Raw genomic sequence first — 16,584 nt, forward strand, 5'->3', positions numbered from 1 at the left:
GCAGTGGCAGGTGGTGGTGATAAGGGCCGGTGAGAATAAAAAGGAGCCGATGATACGGTGCAGGAGCCGCTCCCAGGAAGCGGTGGTGCCGACGTGTCATAAACTGATATCCGCATCTCAGCCTCTGTGCACGAGGCTAGGAAGAGAAAAGATTTCCAAAAAGGTAAGAGTGGGGCGGGGGGGGGGAAAAAGCAAAGAAACACAAAGAGCAGCATCCGTTTGAAGTTGGGCCTGGGAGAGAGATGGAAGGGGTGGGATGAGGCCTCTACGTTTCACAGCTCAGTAACCTGGGCCCTGAGAGGCTGTGCGGTTTGTTCCATGCAAGGGCCAGCCTGGACTTGCAGGCTCAAATACGACTCCTCCTGCCCTGCATGTGTGTCAGCTACCACAACTGCTTTTTTAAAATTTATTTTTGTTTTTATGTTTAGTTGTTGTAAAATGTACATAACATAGAATTTTCCATCTTAAGTATTTTTTAGCATACAGTTCAGGGATATGCTGGGCAGCCATCACCACCATTATCTCCAGAACTTTCTCAACTTTTTGAACTGAATCTCTGTCCCCATTAAACCCTCCCTCCCCCAACCTCTGGCACCCAGGATCCTACTCTCTGTCTCTAGGAATCTGACTGCTCTAGGGACCGCTACACGTGGAATTATATGGCATTTGTCTGTTTGTATCTGGCTTCTTTCTTTTAGTCTACTGTCTTCAGGGTTCATCTACACTGTGGCATGTGTGAGAATGTCCTTCCTTTTGAAAGCTGACCGATATCCCGTTGTATGTAAAGACTGCAGCCATCAGTGGACAGGAAGGCTTCACCCGTTTGGCTGTTAGGAGCGGTGCCCTTGTGTGTGCCTATCTCAAGTGTTTTATTCTTTGTGATGCTATTGTAAATAGAAGTGTTTTCTTAATTTCCCTCTTGGATTGTTCACTGTGAGGAGAAGATGCTCTTTGATGAGACTGAAATGAAGCTGCGTGTGGGCTCTGGGTGGGTGGAGCAAGCACTCCGAGCCTCTGCCCCGCGGAATGCAGTGGTCTGAGAAGTAAGTAGCAGGAGTGCTGGAGGAAATGGAAACTTACAATCTCTCCTGCCTGAGTTCACAGCAGGCTGAAACCCAGAAGCTGGCAGAAAGCTGACAGAGAGCTCCAGGAGGAGCCTCTCGGAACAGCTCGAAGAGCAGGAAAGGGGACCCTAGGCAGCCTTATGGCGACAATAGTGGTGCCAGGAATGGCCAAGGGGGTCCGCAGGGGCCCCCAGGCTTTACCACGGAGGGAGGGAGCCTTCCTCTCCAAGTCTGGCAGCGATGCCCAAGTGGCGCGATCCCCCAGTGCCTTCTCTCTCTCTGCGCTTTCCCACAGCTGATCCTGGAGGAGTGCACCTGGGAAGCCAGTGCACAGAGCTGGAGCTTCCCGACTGCAGGAGGGAAAAGAGGAATCCTGGGATCTGGGAGGCACAGGGAGGCCAGCACAGACGCAGGCTCCGGAAGCCCACGGAGAGGGCTGGGCATTCTCCCACACTCATCCCCAGCTTCACATACACACATCCGCCCTCAAACAGCCCATCACAGACCTTGAGAACCGCACCATGGGGTGGACTGCTGCCCAGTTCCCAGACCCCACCAGCATAGAGGGGGGCATGCGTGGGAAGGCCTGGAGAGCCCTGCAAAGACCGAAACAACCAACGTGGGAACCACATACAGAGCCCCTTAGAGTTGAAGCCTGAACCCAACCAGGCCGGTTGCCTCCTACATCTGGGATATAAATGCTCTCTCTGGGATTTAAACGAGACCCAGGGCTGCCTCCGTACCCCGCCACCCTAGGTCTGTGCTGCAGGCCATGCACTGTGTGGGGTCAGGCCCACGTGTCTGTCTGCCTTCTGCCCGGGATCCAAGTGCCCAATGGCCTGAGGGCCGGACCCCACACAGGCACAGAACGCGCTGCAGAGGTGACAGGCGGGTGGAACCCAGGGAGACAGAAAACCTCCTGCCAGGGAAGTTGCTCGGCTTGGAGAGAAGACTAAACTCTGACCTTTTTCCTCTCTTGCCCAAATTCCTATCTAAGGAGCCTGGGGAGTCACACCGTACAAACCGTAACATCTCATGAGATGGGTTTTATTTAACCCAATATAACGTGGCTTTTCAATCTGACTGTAGCTTCACATCACATGACAGATAAAGTAGGAAACAGAAATATTTTACCCCAAAATATGTTTATTTGCCATATTTTGAAATGGGCCTCCAAAGCCATCTTTTATGGGGGAAAGTTTGCATCTGTAAAGAACCTGTATTAACATAACTGGATCTTTCCCCTTCCAGACCCTCCCAATCCTGAGGAGCCTGGCTGAGAGTCTAGTGCCTTGTGAAGGTCTGAATAGGAAACATTTGCCATGTATTGCCTCTAAGGGTTGGACACCTATGAGATTTCATCCACATAATAAGGACCTTGGTCTCCACAGCCCCTTCTCTTAACCCAGACACTCCTTTCTATTGATTCCAGGCCTTCAGATAGTAACTTAACTTACTCAACCAAGTACCCATCAGAACATCTTTTAATTCATCTGATAGAGCTTGGATATTTGCCCTACCCACATCTCACATGGAAATGTGATCCCGAGTGTTGGAGGTGGGTCTGGTGGGAGGTGTTTGGGTCATGGGTGCGGCTTCCCCATGAACGGCCTGGGCCATCCCCTGGTGATGACCGAGCTCTTGTCCTTGAGTTCACAGGAGACCTAGTTGTGTAAAAGTGTGTGGCACCCCCCCCCCGCTCTGCCCAGGTGACGTGCCTGCTCCTCTGCCTCCCGCCATGATTGCAAGTTTCCTGATGTCAAAGAAAAAAGTCCAACTCTGTAAAATATTTGAAGAGATTTATTCTGAGCCAAATCTGCATGACCATGGCCTGTGACGCAGCCCTCAGGAGGTCCTGAGAACATGTACCCAAGGCAGTCGGGTACAGCCTGGTTTTATTCACTTTAGGGAGGCATGAGACATCAATCAAATACATTTAACAAATACATTGGTTTGGTCCAGAAAGGTGGGACAACTCAAAGTGAGGGCTTCCAGGCTATCGGTAAATTTAAACATTTTCTGGCTGACGGTTGAGTTTGTCTAAAGACCTGGGATCATAGAAAGGAAATGCTCAGGTTAAGATAAAGCATTGTGGAGACCAAGGTTCTTCTGAAGTCTCATAGTGGCTGTCCTTAGAGACAGTCGATGACAAATGTTTCCTATTCAGACCTTTAAAAGCTGCTGGACTCTCAGTTAATCTCTTCAGGATTGGGGGGGCCTGGAAGAAAAAGATCAAGCTATGTGAGTAGAGATTCCTTCCAGATGCACATTTTCCCCACAAAGGACGGCTTTGCAGGAGCGTCTCAAGACATGGCAGGGAAACATGTTTTGGGGTAAATTATTTTGTATTCTTTGTCTCATAATGTTATGCCAGGTTGGAAAGTAAGTCACAATATAGGGTTAAATAAAACCCATCTGATGGGAATTTATGGTTTGTAGAGCGTGACTCCCCAGAACCCTTAGATAGGAATATAGGCAAGAAAAAAAATCAGAATTGAGTCCTCACGGAGGCCCCTCTCCAGAAGCCAAACAGATGCCAGTGCTGAGCCTCCTGTATGGCCTGTAGAACCCTGAGCCAGCTGAACCTCCTTTCTTTATAAATTACCCAGCCTCAGGCATTCCTTTATGACAATGCAAGAACAGCCTAATACACCACCTATAACCCCCCACCTTTGAGCTGTCCTGCCTTTCTGGACCTCAAAGCAGAGCACACCTCACTATATCTCCCTAAACCATATAAAACCAGGCTGCACCCCAGCCACCCTGGGCACAAGTTCTTAGGTTCTCCTGAGGCTGTGCCTCAGCCATGGTCACTCACATTTGGCTCAGAGTAAATCTCTTCAAATATTATTTCGTAGAGTTTAGCTCTTCTTGTTGACAGGAGCCAGCATGTACCAGTGACCAGAAAGCCTCAAGCCCTGGTGCTGGCTTCTCTGCCACTCTTGGACCCATGAGCCCTGGATGGGATGGGGAAACAGGGCTGCCCCCCAGGGCCTTGCTCTCCAGTGTTGACGGAGGTGTCATGGGAGAGGCTCGCAGAGGGCAGGGGTGTTGGCTCCCCCCACAGCCAAGCCAGGCCTCCCCCATTCCCACACCCTTCCACTGACCATGCTCCTCAGACCCACCCTGCACTCCTGCCTTGCGGGCCATGCCCCAGGGAGCTTCATGGACCTCCCTCACCTCCCTCCAGTCTCTGACCTGTCAACCAAAATGGGATTGTGGCAGATCTTAATCCGCTCAGAGGTTTATTTTGCCAAGGTTGAGGACTCGCCAGGGAAAGAGAGACAGAAGTTACTGTAGGACCTGTTGCCTGGGATTTTTCCGAAGAGACTTTTAGGACTTCCGTATTTGAAGGGGAAAGAGCTGGCGGGAGGCGGTAGAGGACCTGTCATGTACGCACGGTCTCTCCAAGAATCTGCATTTCCCATAAGGTGAAGTAAACCTGGAGCAGAGGAAGACATGCACGTGTCTCGGGCTGGGCGGAGGAGGGACGGCTTCTGGTCTTGTCTTAGTCCTGTACCTGTGAAGATAAGCTGTTTATTGACACTGTCAGGGTGAGAGTCAGCAGGACACTGCCTCAGGGTACAGACTGGGGCCCAGAGGGCATTTCCGTGTGGGCAGCTGGTGAGGGAGGCCCCTGGGGAGCCTCGCAGCCTTCTATCTGCAGCTGTCTGCTTAGGACCAAAAGGAAGGCCACCTTTGCATGACTCTGTTCCCAAACTGAACTCCTCGTCATAGTGGGTTTGGGGTCCTGAGATTTTATTTTCCTTCCACAGTTCCCAGGTCCCCCTTCAGTGAGGTCTTCCTGATGGATGCTGATATGGTCTGGCTGTGTCCCCACCCAAATCTCATCTTGAATTGTAGCTCCCACAATTCCTACAGGTCATGGGAGGGACTCAGTGGGAGGTAAGTGAATCATGGGGGCGGGTCTTTCCCGTGCTGTTCTCGTGATAGTGAGTAAGTCTCATGAGATCTGATGGTTTTCTAAAGCATAGTTCCTCTGCACGTGCCCTCTCTTGCCGGCCACCATGTAAGACGTCACTTTGCTCTTCCTGCATCTTCCACCATGATTGTGAGGCCTCCCCAGCCATGTGGAACTATGAGTCCATGAAACCTCTTTCCTTTATAAATTACACAGTCTCGGGTATGTCTGTATTACCAGCGTGAGAACAGATGAATACAGACGCCATATAAAACCCCAATCCAGCCTTTCCAGCCTTGTCTGCTGCCACCAACTCCTGCTGCTTGTCCACTCCTTTGCTGGTGTCACCGTCCTTGGGATGTGAGCTCTGTGAACGCCCGGCACTGTGCTGTGGTATCAGCAGGTCCGCGACCAGGAGCAGCTGAGCCAGGAGGGGCCGTGCTGCAGAGGTGGCCAGCGGGTCAGCTGGTCCGGGAGGGGCTGTGCTGCAGAGGTGGCCAGCGGGTCAGGGTACAAGGCCAGAGAGGGTTCTCTGAGAGAGAATTGCATCATATGGGGGTTCCCCTGCATGGCTATGCATCAGAAGCAGGGATGAATCCATTTCACACTCTCCCCATTTACTGCTTCAGAGCCCCTGGGGAGGAAAACTCCCAGGTTGCCCAGGAAACTCCAAGGTGGCCCTTGGGACCCTGGACAGCTGGCCTTCCACTGGCTGCCAGCCTCACCCTGGCTCCCTGCCTCTGCTCAGGGAAGGCCAGTCCTAACACGCGACATCTCCCCTCTTGGAGAAACCACTAGGGGCAGCCGTCAGTGTGATGGGTGGGCGCCTGGCCCTGGAGCGGGCTCCACACTCGGCTGGGCACCTCCCTCTCCAGGGCCTGTTCCAGCACTGAGTGCGCCTTCGGGGATCGTGCACCGTGAGCAGCACAGCTGGACCCCAGGTGAGGGCACTTCACCTCCCAGGCCTGGTCTCCACACCCGGGTCACAGAGAGACACGTCAGCTGAGGAAGCAGGGCAGGCGGCCTCTTCCTTCAACACCTTTAACTTCCTTTAAATGGAGAAGGGAGGCTGCTCCTGGGGAACACAGAGGGCCGCTCCACTGTGAAACCACAGCAGCTGTGCACCAGGAGGGGCCTCAGGGACCAGCCAGCCCAGGGATGGCCGGTGCCCCCACCCTCTGACAAATGCACCCAGGAGTCAAGCATGGGGTGTCCTCGGCACCTGGATTGGAAGGTTCTTGCCATCGTGGATGGGGTCTGACCTCCTGGACTTCGGTGGGTAACTGAAGGCTCCAGCACGCAGCTTCAGAAAGACCAGAGCCAGGCCCAGGTGCCCTCTCCAGCCGACAGCCGGGCTGTGGCCTCTGGGCTGCTTCTCCTTCCTGTGGCTTCCAAGTCCCAGGGTACATCAGTGCCCTTCTGTGTCCTGGCGGTTTTAGAGAAAAGGAATGAAGCAGCTGTATTCACATACATGTAGTAAATGTGAAATTTTCACAGCAGCACCATTAGGTCTCTAATTTTATTCGTCGAAAGTTGCGTGTTGGCAGGAGTGATATGGCTAACAGCAGTTAGGACTGTGCAGCTGACTTGGTTGACATTTTATACCATGTTGCTGTCTGTGTTGAACACGCAGTTGGGGCTGCAACTTACATGGCCTTTTATCCTCTTTCTACCGAAATGGTTGGAAAACAGAAGGGTTCCATGGAGAAATGGCAGATTCTGGGTGGGGAAGCACAAATGAGCCTGAGCACATGACAGCCCCAAGGCAGAAAACCCATCGCCCTGGAGGGACACCGAAGCCCACCTGAAAGAGCCTCTCATGGCCAACAGCAAAGATCGTGCGAGGCTGCGTGACGGCGCAGAGTAAAACAGGCACAATGCAGACTGCGGGGGAGATGGACAGCCCTTCCTTACACAGGCAGTTACACACACGTGATGCAGCTGTGCCCCTCCGGCCGGCAGCGACCCCTCCCCTGAGCGTGGCCGTGGGAGCAGGATTGGTAGAGGAAACAGTGTGGCGAGGAGCAGCCCTTGGCAGCGACCCCCGTGGAGGTGCAGTGCTCGCCTTGGGTGCAGATGACTGTGTTCGGCCTCCACTCCGAGGCTGCTGGCAGTGACCCATCCGAGCAGGGCCGCTCTGTACCTCCCCTCGCCCTCACTGGGCTCTTGGTGGCACTGAGCCAGCGGCTCCTCCTGCCCATCCTGGGCCCTGTGGAGGCCCCTGCCCCAGTTCCCCTCCTGCCTCTGGGCTGCTCCTTCCCAGTCACACCCTCAGCTCCTCCCTTCACAAGCGCTGTGGCTTGGTGTGCAGCCGCCTCCATGCCTTCTCACCTCTGCCAGCACCCCCTCTCAGCTGCTGCCTGGTCAGCTTCCTTCTCCCCACCGCACACAGCAGGTGAGAAGGCCGCTTACCCACAGCACCCACCTGGGCCTCACATCTGCTGGTAGCCACCCACCTTCCACCCCACTGGCAACCAGGCCCTGCCTGCCTGTTCTGCTTTGCCTTCCAGCAGGCTGTTTGTGAACACCACAGGCCTACCCACGCCAGCCTCAACGCTCCGTGTCCAGTCCTCCCCCAGCCACCTGGGGCAACAGCCTGGGCCCTTGCCAGCCTGGGTGCCAGCCCCACCACCCAAGCTTTAGGGCCAGAGCACGCCTTGAGTGATTCTGCCATTGTTCTCCCCATCCGTAACAGGAACCCCACACCGAGAGCTGCTCAAGATTAAATTAGTCAGCAGTGCCAGATGCAGAGCGAGAGTTGTCTTAGTGTGGCCACCGTATCCTCCTCCTCTTCTTCCCTGACCCCTCCGTGTTCATAAGCTCAGTGCTTGCAGACAGCACTGAGGGCAGAGCCTGCCCAGTGGAGAGGAATGGACTGGATGGCGCCAGCTGGGCCTGCTTCTCGCCCTCCACTTCAACTTGTGCCTCCTTTGGCCCCAAAATTATAAGTACAGACTACAAAGAAATAAGAGAGAGACAGAACGGGATCCACTCAAAGGTCATGGTTTTAGTCCATTTCTGCTGCTAGAACAAGATACCCAACACTGGGCAATTTATAAACAGAATCAATGTATCACTCACCGTTACGGAGGCTGGCAATCCAGGATCAAGACTCTAGCAGGTTTCGCGCCTGGGAAGGGTCGGCCTGTCTGAGACAGCACCTTGAACGCTGCTTCCCCTGGAGGCCACGAACGCTGTGTCCCCATGGTGGATGGGATGTAAGGGTAAAAAGGACCCTGCTAGTTTTCTTGAGCCTTTTTATGAGGCACTGGTCCATTTCTGAGAGCGGAGTCTCATGGCCTAATCACCTCCTGATACCATCACACTGGGTCTTAAGTTTCAACATAGGAATTGGGGCCGGGGGGGACACGTACATTTAAATCATAGCAACAAACATTACATTATTAGTTACTGTAACAATTCAAAATACCTGGAATTGTCAGTCATTGCAGATTTTTATGCATCAGAATAAATGCATAAAAATGCACAAAATGCAATACCGTGGGGAATCTGCTCCCTTTTATGCAGACTTCAATATAGTAACATAGAAAAATATTTCATATATAATAGCAAGAAAAACAAACATGGTTGGTTACTATTTTTGCTAAAAAGATATAAAAACACAGGCCTACTAGACCAAAGTCTGAATAGGCAGATCTCAAGATAACACATATCAAGCGTGGCCCTTCTGGGTAATGATCAGTGACAGGTTTTTCTTTTGCATGTACACATATTCTATTTTTTTCTGTATGAACCTCCGATACTCGTTATTTTAGCTTCTTTCTTTAATAAGCAATTGGCTGACTTTGCTTGGTCAGTAAGACATGCAGGACTCCACACACTGTCTCTGTGCCTTGTCTGGCATCAGAAAGCTGCAAGCACATTGCGTGGGCCCCAGCAGGAGCCAGCTCAGCCTGTCCCCGACGAAACCGGGCCCTCTTCACAGCCCAGTGGCTTCTCTTTGCATTCACATTTCACTTCTGCCTGTTGTGTGTGCTTTTCCCATTACCGCCCCTGAGTCTTGTGTAACATGGTGGGATCAAGGTAAGAAGCCCATAACAGAACAGAGGGTGACTTTCTCCTACTCTGTGGCAGAAGTGCCTAGTTTGATGGGTGGAGCAGTGTGCATCCTGCACCTCCTCTCTTGGCCCCGAGTGTCTGGGCTGTGGGGTCCTGGGCTAGGCCTTTCCACCCCACCTGCCTGGGGCACAGCTGGCATCAGGACCACATTTGAGGCTGCAGCTCGTCCACTCAGCTTTGCATGGGTCTTTCTTGTGGGGCAGACCTGGAACATCTCAGTCACAACAAAGAAGAAAACAGGGAAAGGACGGAATTTCCAGTTTATGCTGTTTCAGGTACCTCCTCCTGGTGAGGAATAGCCTCATCCTGCAGTTCACGAGGACCTGCAAGAGCATCACCAGCCAAGCCCAGGTCAGCCCCGCTGTCCGGGTAGGGACCTGCTTTATGCCTACGCCGCCCATGGCAGACCGGCGGCAGCAGCAGCAAAAGCTCGTGTCTTAGGAGCTGTGTTGGGATTAATGCTGGGTCCTGGGGTTTCTGCCCCCACCCACCCCTTCCTATTCCAGGGGCTTAGCTGCTGCGGCCGTGTGTCCTGCAGGCTCGCCGGGCTGTTGAGTCGCCCCTGTTGGGGGAAGGGGGTATTGAAATGACAGCGCATGAGTGCTGGGTACACCCCCCAAGGGCATGAGGGGAGCTGGGCAAAAAGTGGGTCACATGTGCCTGGCCCATGTCACGCGGCTCCCGCCCGAGGCCAATGGGGTGGGCAGCCTCCCTCGGTGAAGAGCGAAGCACCACTCTCCTTTTTCTCCGTTAGCATCTCATCTTGTCTAAACGGGGAGAGTGGCCATCTGTCCGATACCCGCATCAAACCTGATCGTTCCCAGCCTCACAGAGCTGCTTTGTTCCAAGGTAAGGGATTGAGGGCCCTGGGTGAGCGGTCCGCGGGCAGGACGGTTGGCTGAGACTGGCTTCGACGGGAGTCCCAGGCAGCGTGGCAGGCAGAGTTTGTGCTTGGTTGACTGTCGGGGAAATGCCTAGAGGAACCGCATAGCCGTGCACGATGCGTTACGATGAAAAAGCGGAAATTGTGTTACGTTTAAGCCCGCTCAGATGATGAGGCTCCCGTCAGGCCTGCTGTTCCACTAACAGGGTTCCTTCTGAGGACCCATAGCAAGTGTTAATAATGTTCTTTACTAGTCGAGTGTTATTATTTATGGAAACATAAACGTGGCTTTACGGATGTTTATCAATCAGAGATACTGGATGTGGTATGGGAGTGTGATTCTCACCTGTGCAAACACTGGTCACCCTTGTGGGGCCAGACTTTTCTGTCTGATGAGTGCCTTCCATCACTGCTTCTGTGGGTGAACGCTGGCCTCTGAACAGGTGATTACATCCCCGCCACTAGCGTGGGGCACTGAAGTCCAGCATCCGAGTGAGGCGGGGTCATGGGTGCTACCGATGGATGGAGAGCATGCACTTTTGCAGCTTGGTGCTTAAAATGGGGAAGAACATGATTCTCTTAACCTCAGGAAGGCCAGTGAGCAGGATTCCTGTGTGATGAAGCCATCAGGGAATGCATAATACTTCAAAATGTTCAGAAAATGATGCTGAGTTTTTCAGTTCATAAGTTACAACAAAATTTTATATTTTCACCTATTGTAAATGAACTGAAGTGTTCCCTTAGCTCAGGATCCTTCTGGTGAATGTATTTTGGCAGTTGTGAGTACAATAGAGAGGGTTTGCAGTGTCTGTGTGGTGTGTCGACCATCGCTGCCATGTTTAGTCACATTTCCTGCTCCTGCTTGCATTTGCTGGGAAAAATGTTCCCAGAAATAGCTTGCCAGAGCCAAAGTCATAACGGAGTTTGATTTGAATGTGTCCTATCAGTTTTTCCTTTCAGAGATAAATATTTTAAATTTGTGTTTTAACTTGCTTTCCAGGCAAGTGGGTCTGTGACCAAGTTCATAGAAATAAATATGAACACTTTAGATTTTTAAGTTCTTCTACATTTTAGTTGTATCGAATAGCAGTTGTACCCTTGATAACAAAAAGAAGCTTTTCTCTGCGTGAAAGTAATGCCTTTTGAAAACATTCTGCATTTAGGCTAATACCCAGTTCCCACCAACTACAGCCTTCAAATGAATTTCATGTTATATTTCTAAAGGACTGTTTCTTACCCACTGCCAATCTTGAGGAAAGGGAATTTTTCTCTCATTTCATTAAGATGGGGTAGAAGAATTTAATGTTTTTCATATTTATGATTATAAATGCTTCTTTTACGCTTGGGGAAAGTCCCACTTATTTTGATGCAGTTTTTAACATTATCTCCATTTTTCTGCTCCACCTGACGTGTGTCCCAGAACTTGGCTTAATGGGAGCAATTAGTCATCGTATGTGGTCAGAAGACAGGGAGATGCCGCTGTAATGAGCATGCCTGCTCATGTTTAAAAAATTACAAAATCGTAGCCCACCCCCAGTCGCCTTTAGGGGAGAATGCGTACCGCTATCTCCAGGAACAAAGCGTGCCCTGCGCGGCCGGTGCTACTGGATGGATATTCCTTCGCTTCTATCAGTGGAAGATATCGCTGTTTCTGCAGAAATAACGAAATGGAACAATGCAGAAGCAACAAGGTGATGTCCCCTTTGTACTTCTCAGAAGAACCTCCGTGCCTCCCGCCCCATCCGCCACTGAGTATCTCATGCAGCGGCGTGTCCTCTGGCACCAGGCAGGGACTGATGTTTTCCCTCACATTGGCCTCATTCCTCTGGGTCCTGACTCATTTGGGAACTGAAAAGGCTGCTCGGTGGAGCTGGGTTTGAGGATGGTCTTCCGCAAGGCCCTGCAGACGCCACACAGCCTTCTCCATGTGTGGGGTGTGTGTTATCACCCGGAGCTGTGGGCTCTGCTCGGAAAGCGGGGACTGGTGCCGCTTCCGCACGGCCAGGACCTCGGCAGGGCAGGCGGCTGTCCTGCAGAGGCCTCAGGCGGGCTCAGGGTGTGCACCCCCCACAGCCGGAGCCTCCCAAAGAAACATTTTCACCCCAGCTGAGGTGACTGAAGGGACTCAGGGCCACAGGCCGGATGCTATGACAGGGTCTCCAGGACCCCCGCATGGACTGGACCATCTGTGGGCAGAGCCAGCAGGCTTGGCCTGTCCTGCCGCACTCCAGCCAGCAGAATAGCAGTGGGCTTCCTTCTCCAAGCATGGGCTGTGGTGTTTCAATGAAATAGGACAAGTCAGTGGCTCTCCACGTGTGACCCCTGGACCCCCCTTGCCATCACCTGAGAACCTTCTGGACCTTCTGGATCTGTAAATTCTCAGCTTTCCTCCCCACCAGACTATGTCAGAAGCACTGAGGTAGGGCCCAGCTGAGTGTCCACACCTTGCACCCAGGGCCAGGAGCACAGCCTGTGCTGTTCAGTGAGCCATCAGGTCAGATATGAACCAGACAGACCTGTGGCCCAGTGACAGGAATTCCAGGTGCACAGGCCAGGGTTCTTATCGCAAGGAAATGACACAGGGCCTGCCCCATCTGCCCTGATGCTGAGCAAAAGAGAGGCTCATGGAACGTGAGAGGAGAAGGGGCTGTGGAGAAAATGTGGTCCTGCTCGCTCATGGTCAAGGTTAACAGGAACCCAAGACAGAGGCTGGGTGGGAGGGACGTTGTGGCAGAGGCTGTGAGGCCTCCAGGGGCTCAGGAGAAATGAAGGGTCTGTGTCTCTGGGGCAGGAACCAGCCACAGATGGCCTTAGGGGAGGAGAGGACCTGGGGAGGGGTCTGGTGGGAGGCGGGGGTGGCTGGAGCAATCCCAGAGAGGCTGAGGTGTTCAGGTTGGCCCCAGATGCACACGAGCGTGAAGCCTATTCAGAAGCCAGCCCCTCACACCCTCTCCCCTGCCAGAGGCTCTAGCACCCCCTCCTCTCCCCTCCCTTCCCTGTGGTCCTCCTGCCCACCCCACCCCCGTCTGCATGTGCACCGTCACGGAGATGCGTGTACTAGGGCGGAGGTCGGGGACAGTCGTCAGAAGGACACAGGAAAGAAGGGAACAGGAATCCCATAACAGAACATTATCCGGCAGGAGTAATTAACAGAGGCAGGACTGGAGACTGGTTTTGTTTTGTTTTGCTTAAAAAACAGTGGTATTTAAATTAATGGGCATGGGAAGACTATTCAGTGAAAGACATCGGTCATTGAGGTATCTATTCAAAAACACGGTTTAGTACTCTGCCACACACCGAACGCAACGCCACAGCAGCCATAGAAGCGTGTGTGGCTGTTTAACGTGGTCTTTTTGGGGAGGGCATCCTAGGCAGAGCAGGCGTGGAAGGGAAGGCGGGGAACAAAACGCGGGCACGCAACGGCCGCTGCGCCGGATCTGAGGCAGGGCCAGCCTGTGGGAGCAGCAACATCGCTCGCAGGACAGCGATGGAGCCCCCACGAATCAGCGTGAAAGCAGCAACCACCTAGAAATGAACGTACAGCTGCTTAGAAACAGAATACGGATGACCCGAAAGACTTCCCGATGGTAGTCACCAGCATACAGGACCTGGCACGGGCGTGCGGGCAGGGTGTGCCGCTACTGGGTCCCTGGCGCACCTGCTACCGGCATTCACCGCACGCGGAGGGTGCGGGCCGTGAAGGTTATAAATGCAAATATCCTTCCACCAGCCAGTTCTCCTTCCAGGAATCTGCCACCCGACCCTTGTGTTGTGCACAGACATGGTCCAGGTGTTTGCGACGTGATTGTTTATCAGAGAGAGAGAAGGGAAATCTCCAGGCTCACTGTAGCTGCAGGAGCTCTGGGGGCTGCGCCCATCGTGGAGACGGATAGCTGTCTCTCATGAACACAGGACAGCAAGTCCGGCTGCGGCCACAGAAGACTCGCCCTCCTGGACGCAGCGTCTTCCTTCCTCAGCCCCACACTGGAGGTGGCCAGTGCCATCCACAGCAGAAGGGGCCAGCCGGGACCAGGCTCACGCCGTGGAATTCTGCTCTGTGGTAAGAGGAAGAGCGATAGCTGGAACCCAGCGCTGTCGCACACACAGCGTGGAAGAGTCTCAGAAATGTTACTTTGAGTCAAAAAGCTGGACAAAAAAAGGCGCAAGCCAGATGGTGCTGAAGAGGCCACAGGAGGCTGGCAGCCAGGGGGTCTGGCACCTCACTCGGAGGCGCAGCGGGCCCGTCCGGAATTAGTGGCCACACGGTAAGTGCCGAGTGGACATCAAGCCGTCACTTCAGACTCCTGCGCTTCACTGCCTGTCGGTTATGCCTGGGTTTTGAAATCAAGTCACAGAACACCTGGAATGTGGTGTTTACGCAGAACAAAGCAGGTGCCTCGGAGGAGAGAGCCCAGGGACAGGGGCACCTCCCGGTGTGGGTGCCCAGGGTTGCAGGGTGGCTTCCTCTGTCTGCGCGGTTTTCAGAGCCCCAGGGTCCTGCCTGCCCGGCTGCATGGAGGCGGCCCACATCCTGCTCTGCGCCGCCGAATCTCAGTCTGAACAGCCTCGCTGGTGTTTGTGTTGACTTATTTGTTCTTCATATATATATATATATATATATATATAAATTTATATATATATATATATATATATATATATATATATATATATAGGATTCCGATGCTGTTACAGTCAATAAAAGCCACAGGTCTGGGTGACCTACAAATGTGTGTGTCTGACTTTCTGCAGTTTAAATCGCCACTGAGCCTTAGGGCGTCTGGCCCGCGCATTGAGGAATCCACGTGGGTCTCGGGGTCCCCATGCCTGCCCAGCTCCCTGCTTCAGCCTGGGCGGGTCTGGCGGGCATTTCTGCGAGCCTGTCCCTGGGCCCGCCTCCTGGCCAGACTTCCAGAAACATTGTCCACATCCCCGTTGCACGTCCCCCCGTCACCAGAAACTGCACTGGGAAGAACCCGGGAGGCAGGCGTTAGGACGGGGTGGCCGAGACAGGGAAGGGAGCCATGGCGGACGTCCTCACCCAAGCCAGGGCTTCCTGCCCCTGTGGTACTGACAGGAGCTCCGCAGGACGTGGGGTTGGCTTTGGGCAGCTCGGTGGACACTTCTCTTTCAGATCCTGCCACAGCAAAGCTCACGAGACTCACTTCTTCCCATTGGAATTCAGTAAGAACAAATTCAACAATTCAGACGCCCCAGCTGGAGGTTTATTTTATGGATTTTACCTGTGCGGTATTTAGGGTTGTGTTTATGAATAAAGGTGTGCGTTCTGGCAAGTAGAAATACAGAGCTTGTCTCTCACCCAAGTATCTGTAACTTTCTCCAATGCAGACACTAAAATACAATAAAAACAAACCAAACCCATTAAACATGAATTAGATGAGGCAGGCTGATGGGAGGTTGTGGGATTAACAGGCCGTCAGCGGATTGAAGCTGCGCCCATCGCTGGGATGCTGCTGCGGGAGGATTCGGTCTAATCCGGGAGCATCTGGCTGGGCAGTGGGCAGCGTCTGCAGTCGTGGCTGCTTGAAGGTATGAAGGTTGTGGCCTTTGCTTCTCCCCATCAGGCTGCCCCACCCTGGACCCCACCCAGACCCCTCGGGCACCCTGGGGTCATCTTCAGCTCCTCCTTCTCTTCCTTCCTTCTCTTCCGCCTGGGCCCCTACTGTGACCTGAGGTCAGCAGAGGACCCTGGCAGGTGGCCGCTCCCTGGGGCTCGACTGTGCAGGTGAGGCTTGGGGTGACCGCTGCTCCTGCTCCTGCTCCTCTCGCCGTCCCCACCCTCCGCCATCATGCTGTCAACATGCATGTGGGCTGCAGCCCTCAGCCTGCAGGACGCTGTCAATGCAGCTCCTCAGTGGCCAGGGCAGCTCCACCACTGGGAGGAGATGGGTGTGGAGACCTCGGTGGACAGAAGGGCAGTGGGGCCTGGGGAGTGTGACCCCAGGGCCTGTCCCCTCGCCACCAACGTTGCATGCCACCACACCTGGCACCTCTTTGGATCCCTGCAGCCCTGATCACAGAGCTGCGTATGCATTCCCTCGCAGGCAGGGCCCACCAAGGTGCTGTGGCCGCACTGGGGTTTAGCACCAGTGCCTTCAAACCAGTGGTGCCAGGCCCAACCACTGACTCACACTGTGCTTAGCTTTTTAGTCGGATTTTTTTAGCTGTTAGTCACACTTCAGACTTTAATTTTTTGTGTATGTTTCTTATCTATCTTTATTTTTATTGAATTTATTTTTGTTCATTTATTTTTTAGTTGTAATGTTATCGCTTTATCTTAATCTTCATAAATCTATTTTAACTACTTTTATCATTTATTTATCTTGTATCACTCATTTTATTCCCTTTAAAGTTTTACTCAACATTTATTATCTTCTGGGTTTTTCTTAGTGATTTTTTTTCTTTTGGGAAGATTCTTAATGGTTTTAGTTGCTTTAGCTTATATCTTTTTTAAGGAGATATTTTTAGCAGATACCATTTGTCATATTCTTAAAATATTAAGATGCTGAAAGAAATGATTTGCTAATCTAATTTTAGCTTATTTTCCTGTCATAATAGAGTGGTCTATCATTTTACCTGTGATGACGAATGAGTCTCCTAAAAACATTAATTCATGC

The 16,584-nt window shown here is 52.7% G+C and overlaps 1 protein-coding gene across 50 annotated transcripts in view; it reads left to right on the forward strand.

The window, feature by feature from the left end:
- The window catches only part of PCBP3 (poly(rC) binding protein 3), a 309,972-nt gene that overhangs the window by 218,763 nt on the left and 74,625 nt on the right, over positions 1–16,584 (forward strand). For 15 of the 50 annotated variants that reach the window (XR_010154492.1, XM_054675233.2, XM_054675250.2 and 12 more), the window contains 2 exons: positions 4,841–4,970; positions 9,821–9,915. The exons of 34 other annotated variants lie outside the window; for them this stretch is intronic. Coding sequence is in view for 14 of the 16 variants with exons in the window: in XM_054675233.2 (XP_054531208.1) it covers positions 4,841–4,970; positions 9,821–9,915 (225 nt within the window). In the remaining 2 variants the exon portion in view is untranslated. The remainder of the gene's footprint in view (positions 1–4,840; positions 4,971–9,820; positions 9,916–16,584) is intronic. One more of the 50 variants, XM_063803584.1, reaches the window with a different exon arrangement.

The sequence above is a fragment of the Pan troglodytes genome, chromosome 22 (genome assembly GCF_028858775.2).
Source record: "Pan troglodytes isolate AG18354 chromosome 22, NHGRI_mPanTro3-v2.0_pri, whole genome shotgun sequence".
In the NCBI taxonomy this organism is placed as follows: domain Eukaryota; kingdom Metazoa; phylum Chordata; class Mammalia; order Primates; family Hominidae; genus Pan; species Pan troglodytes.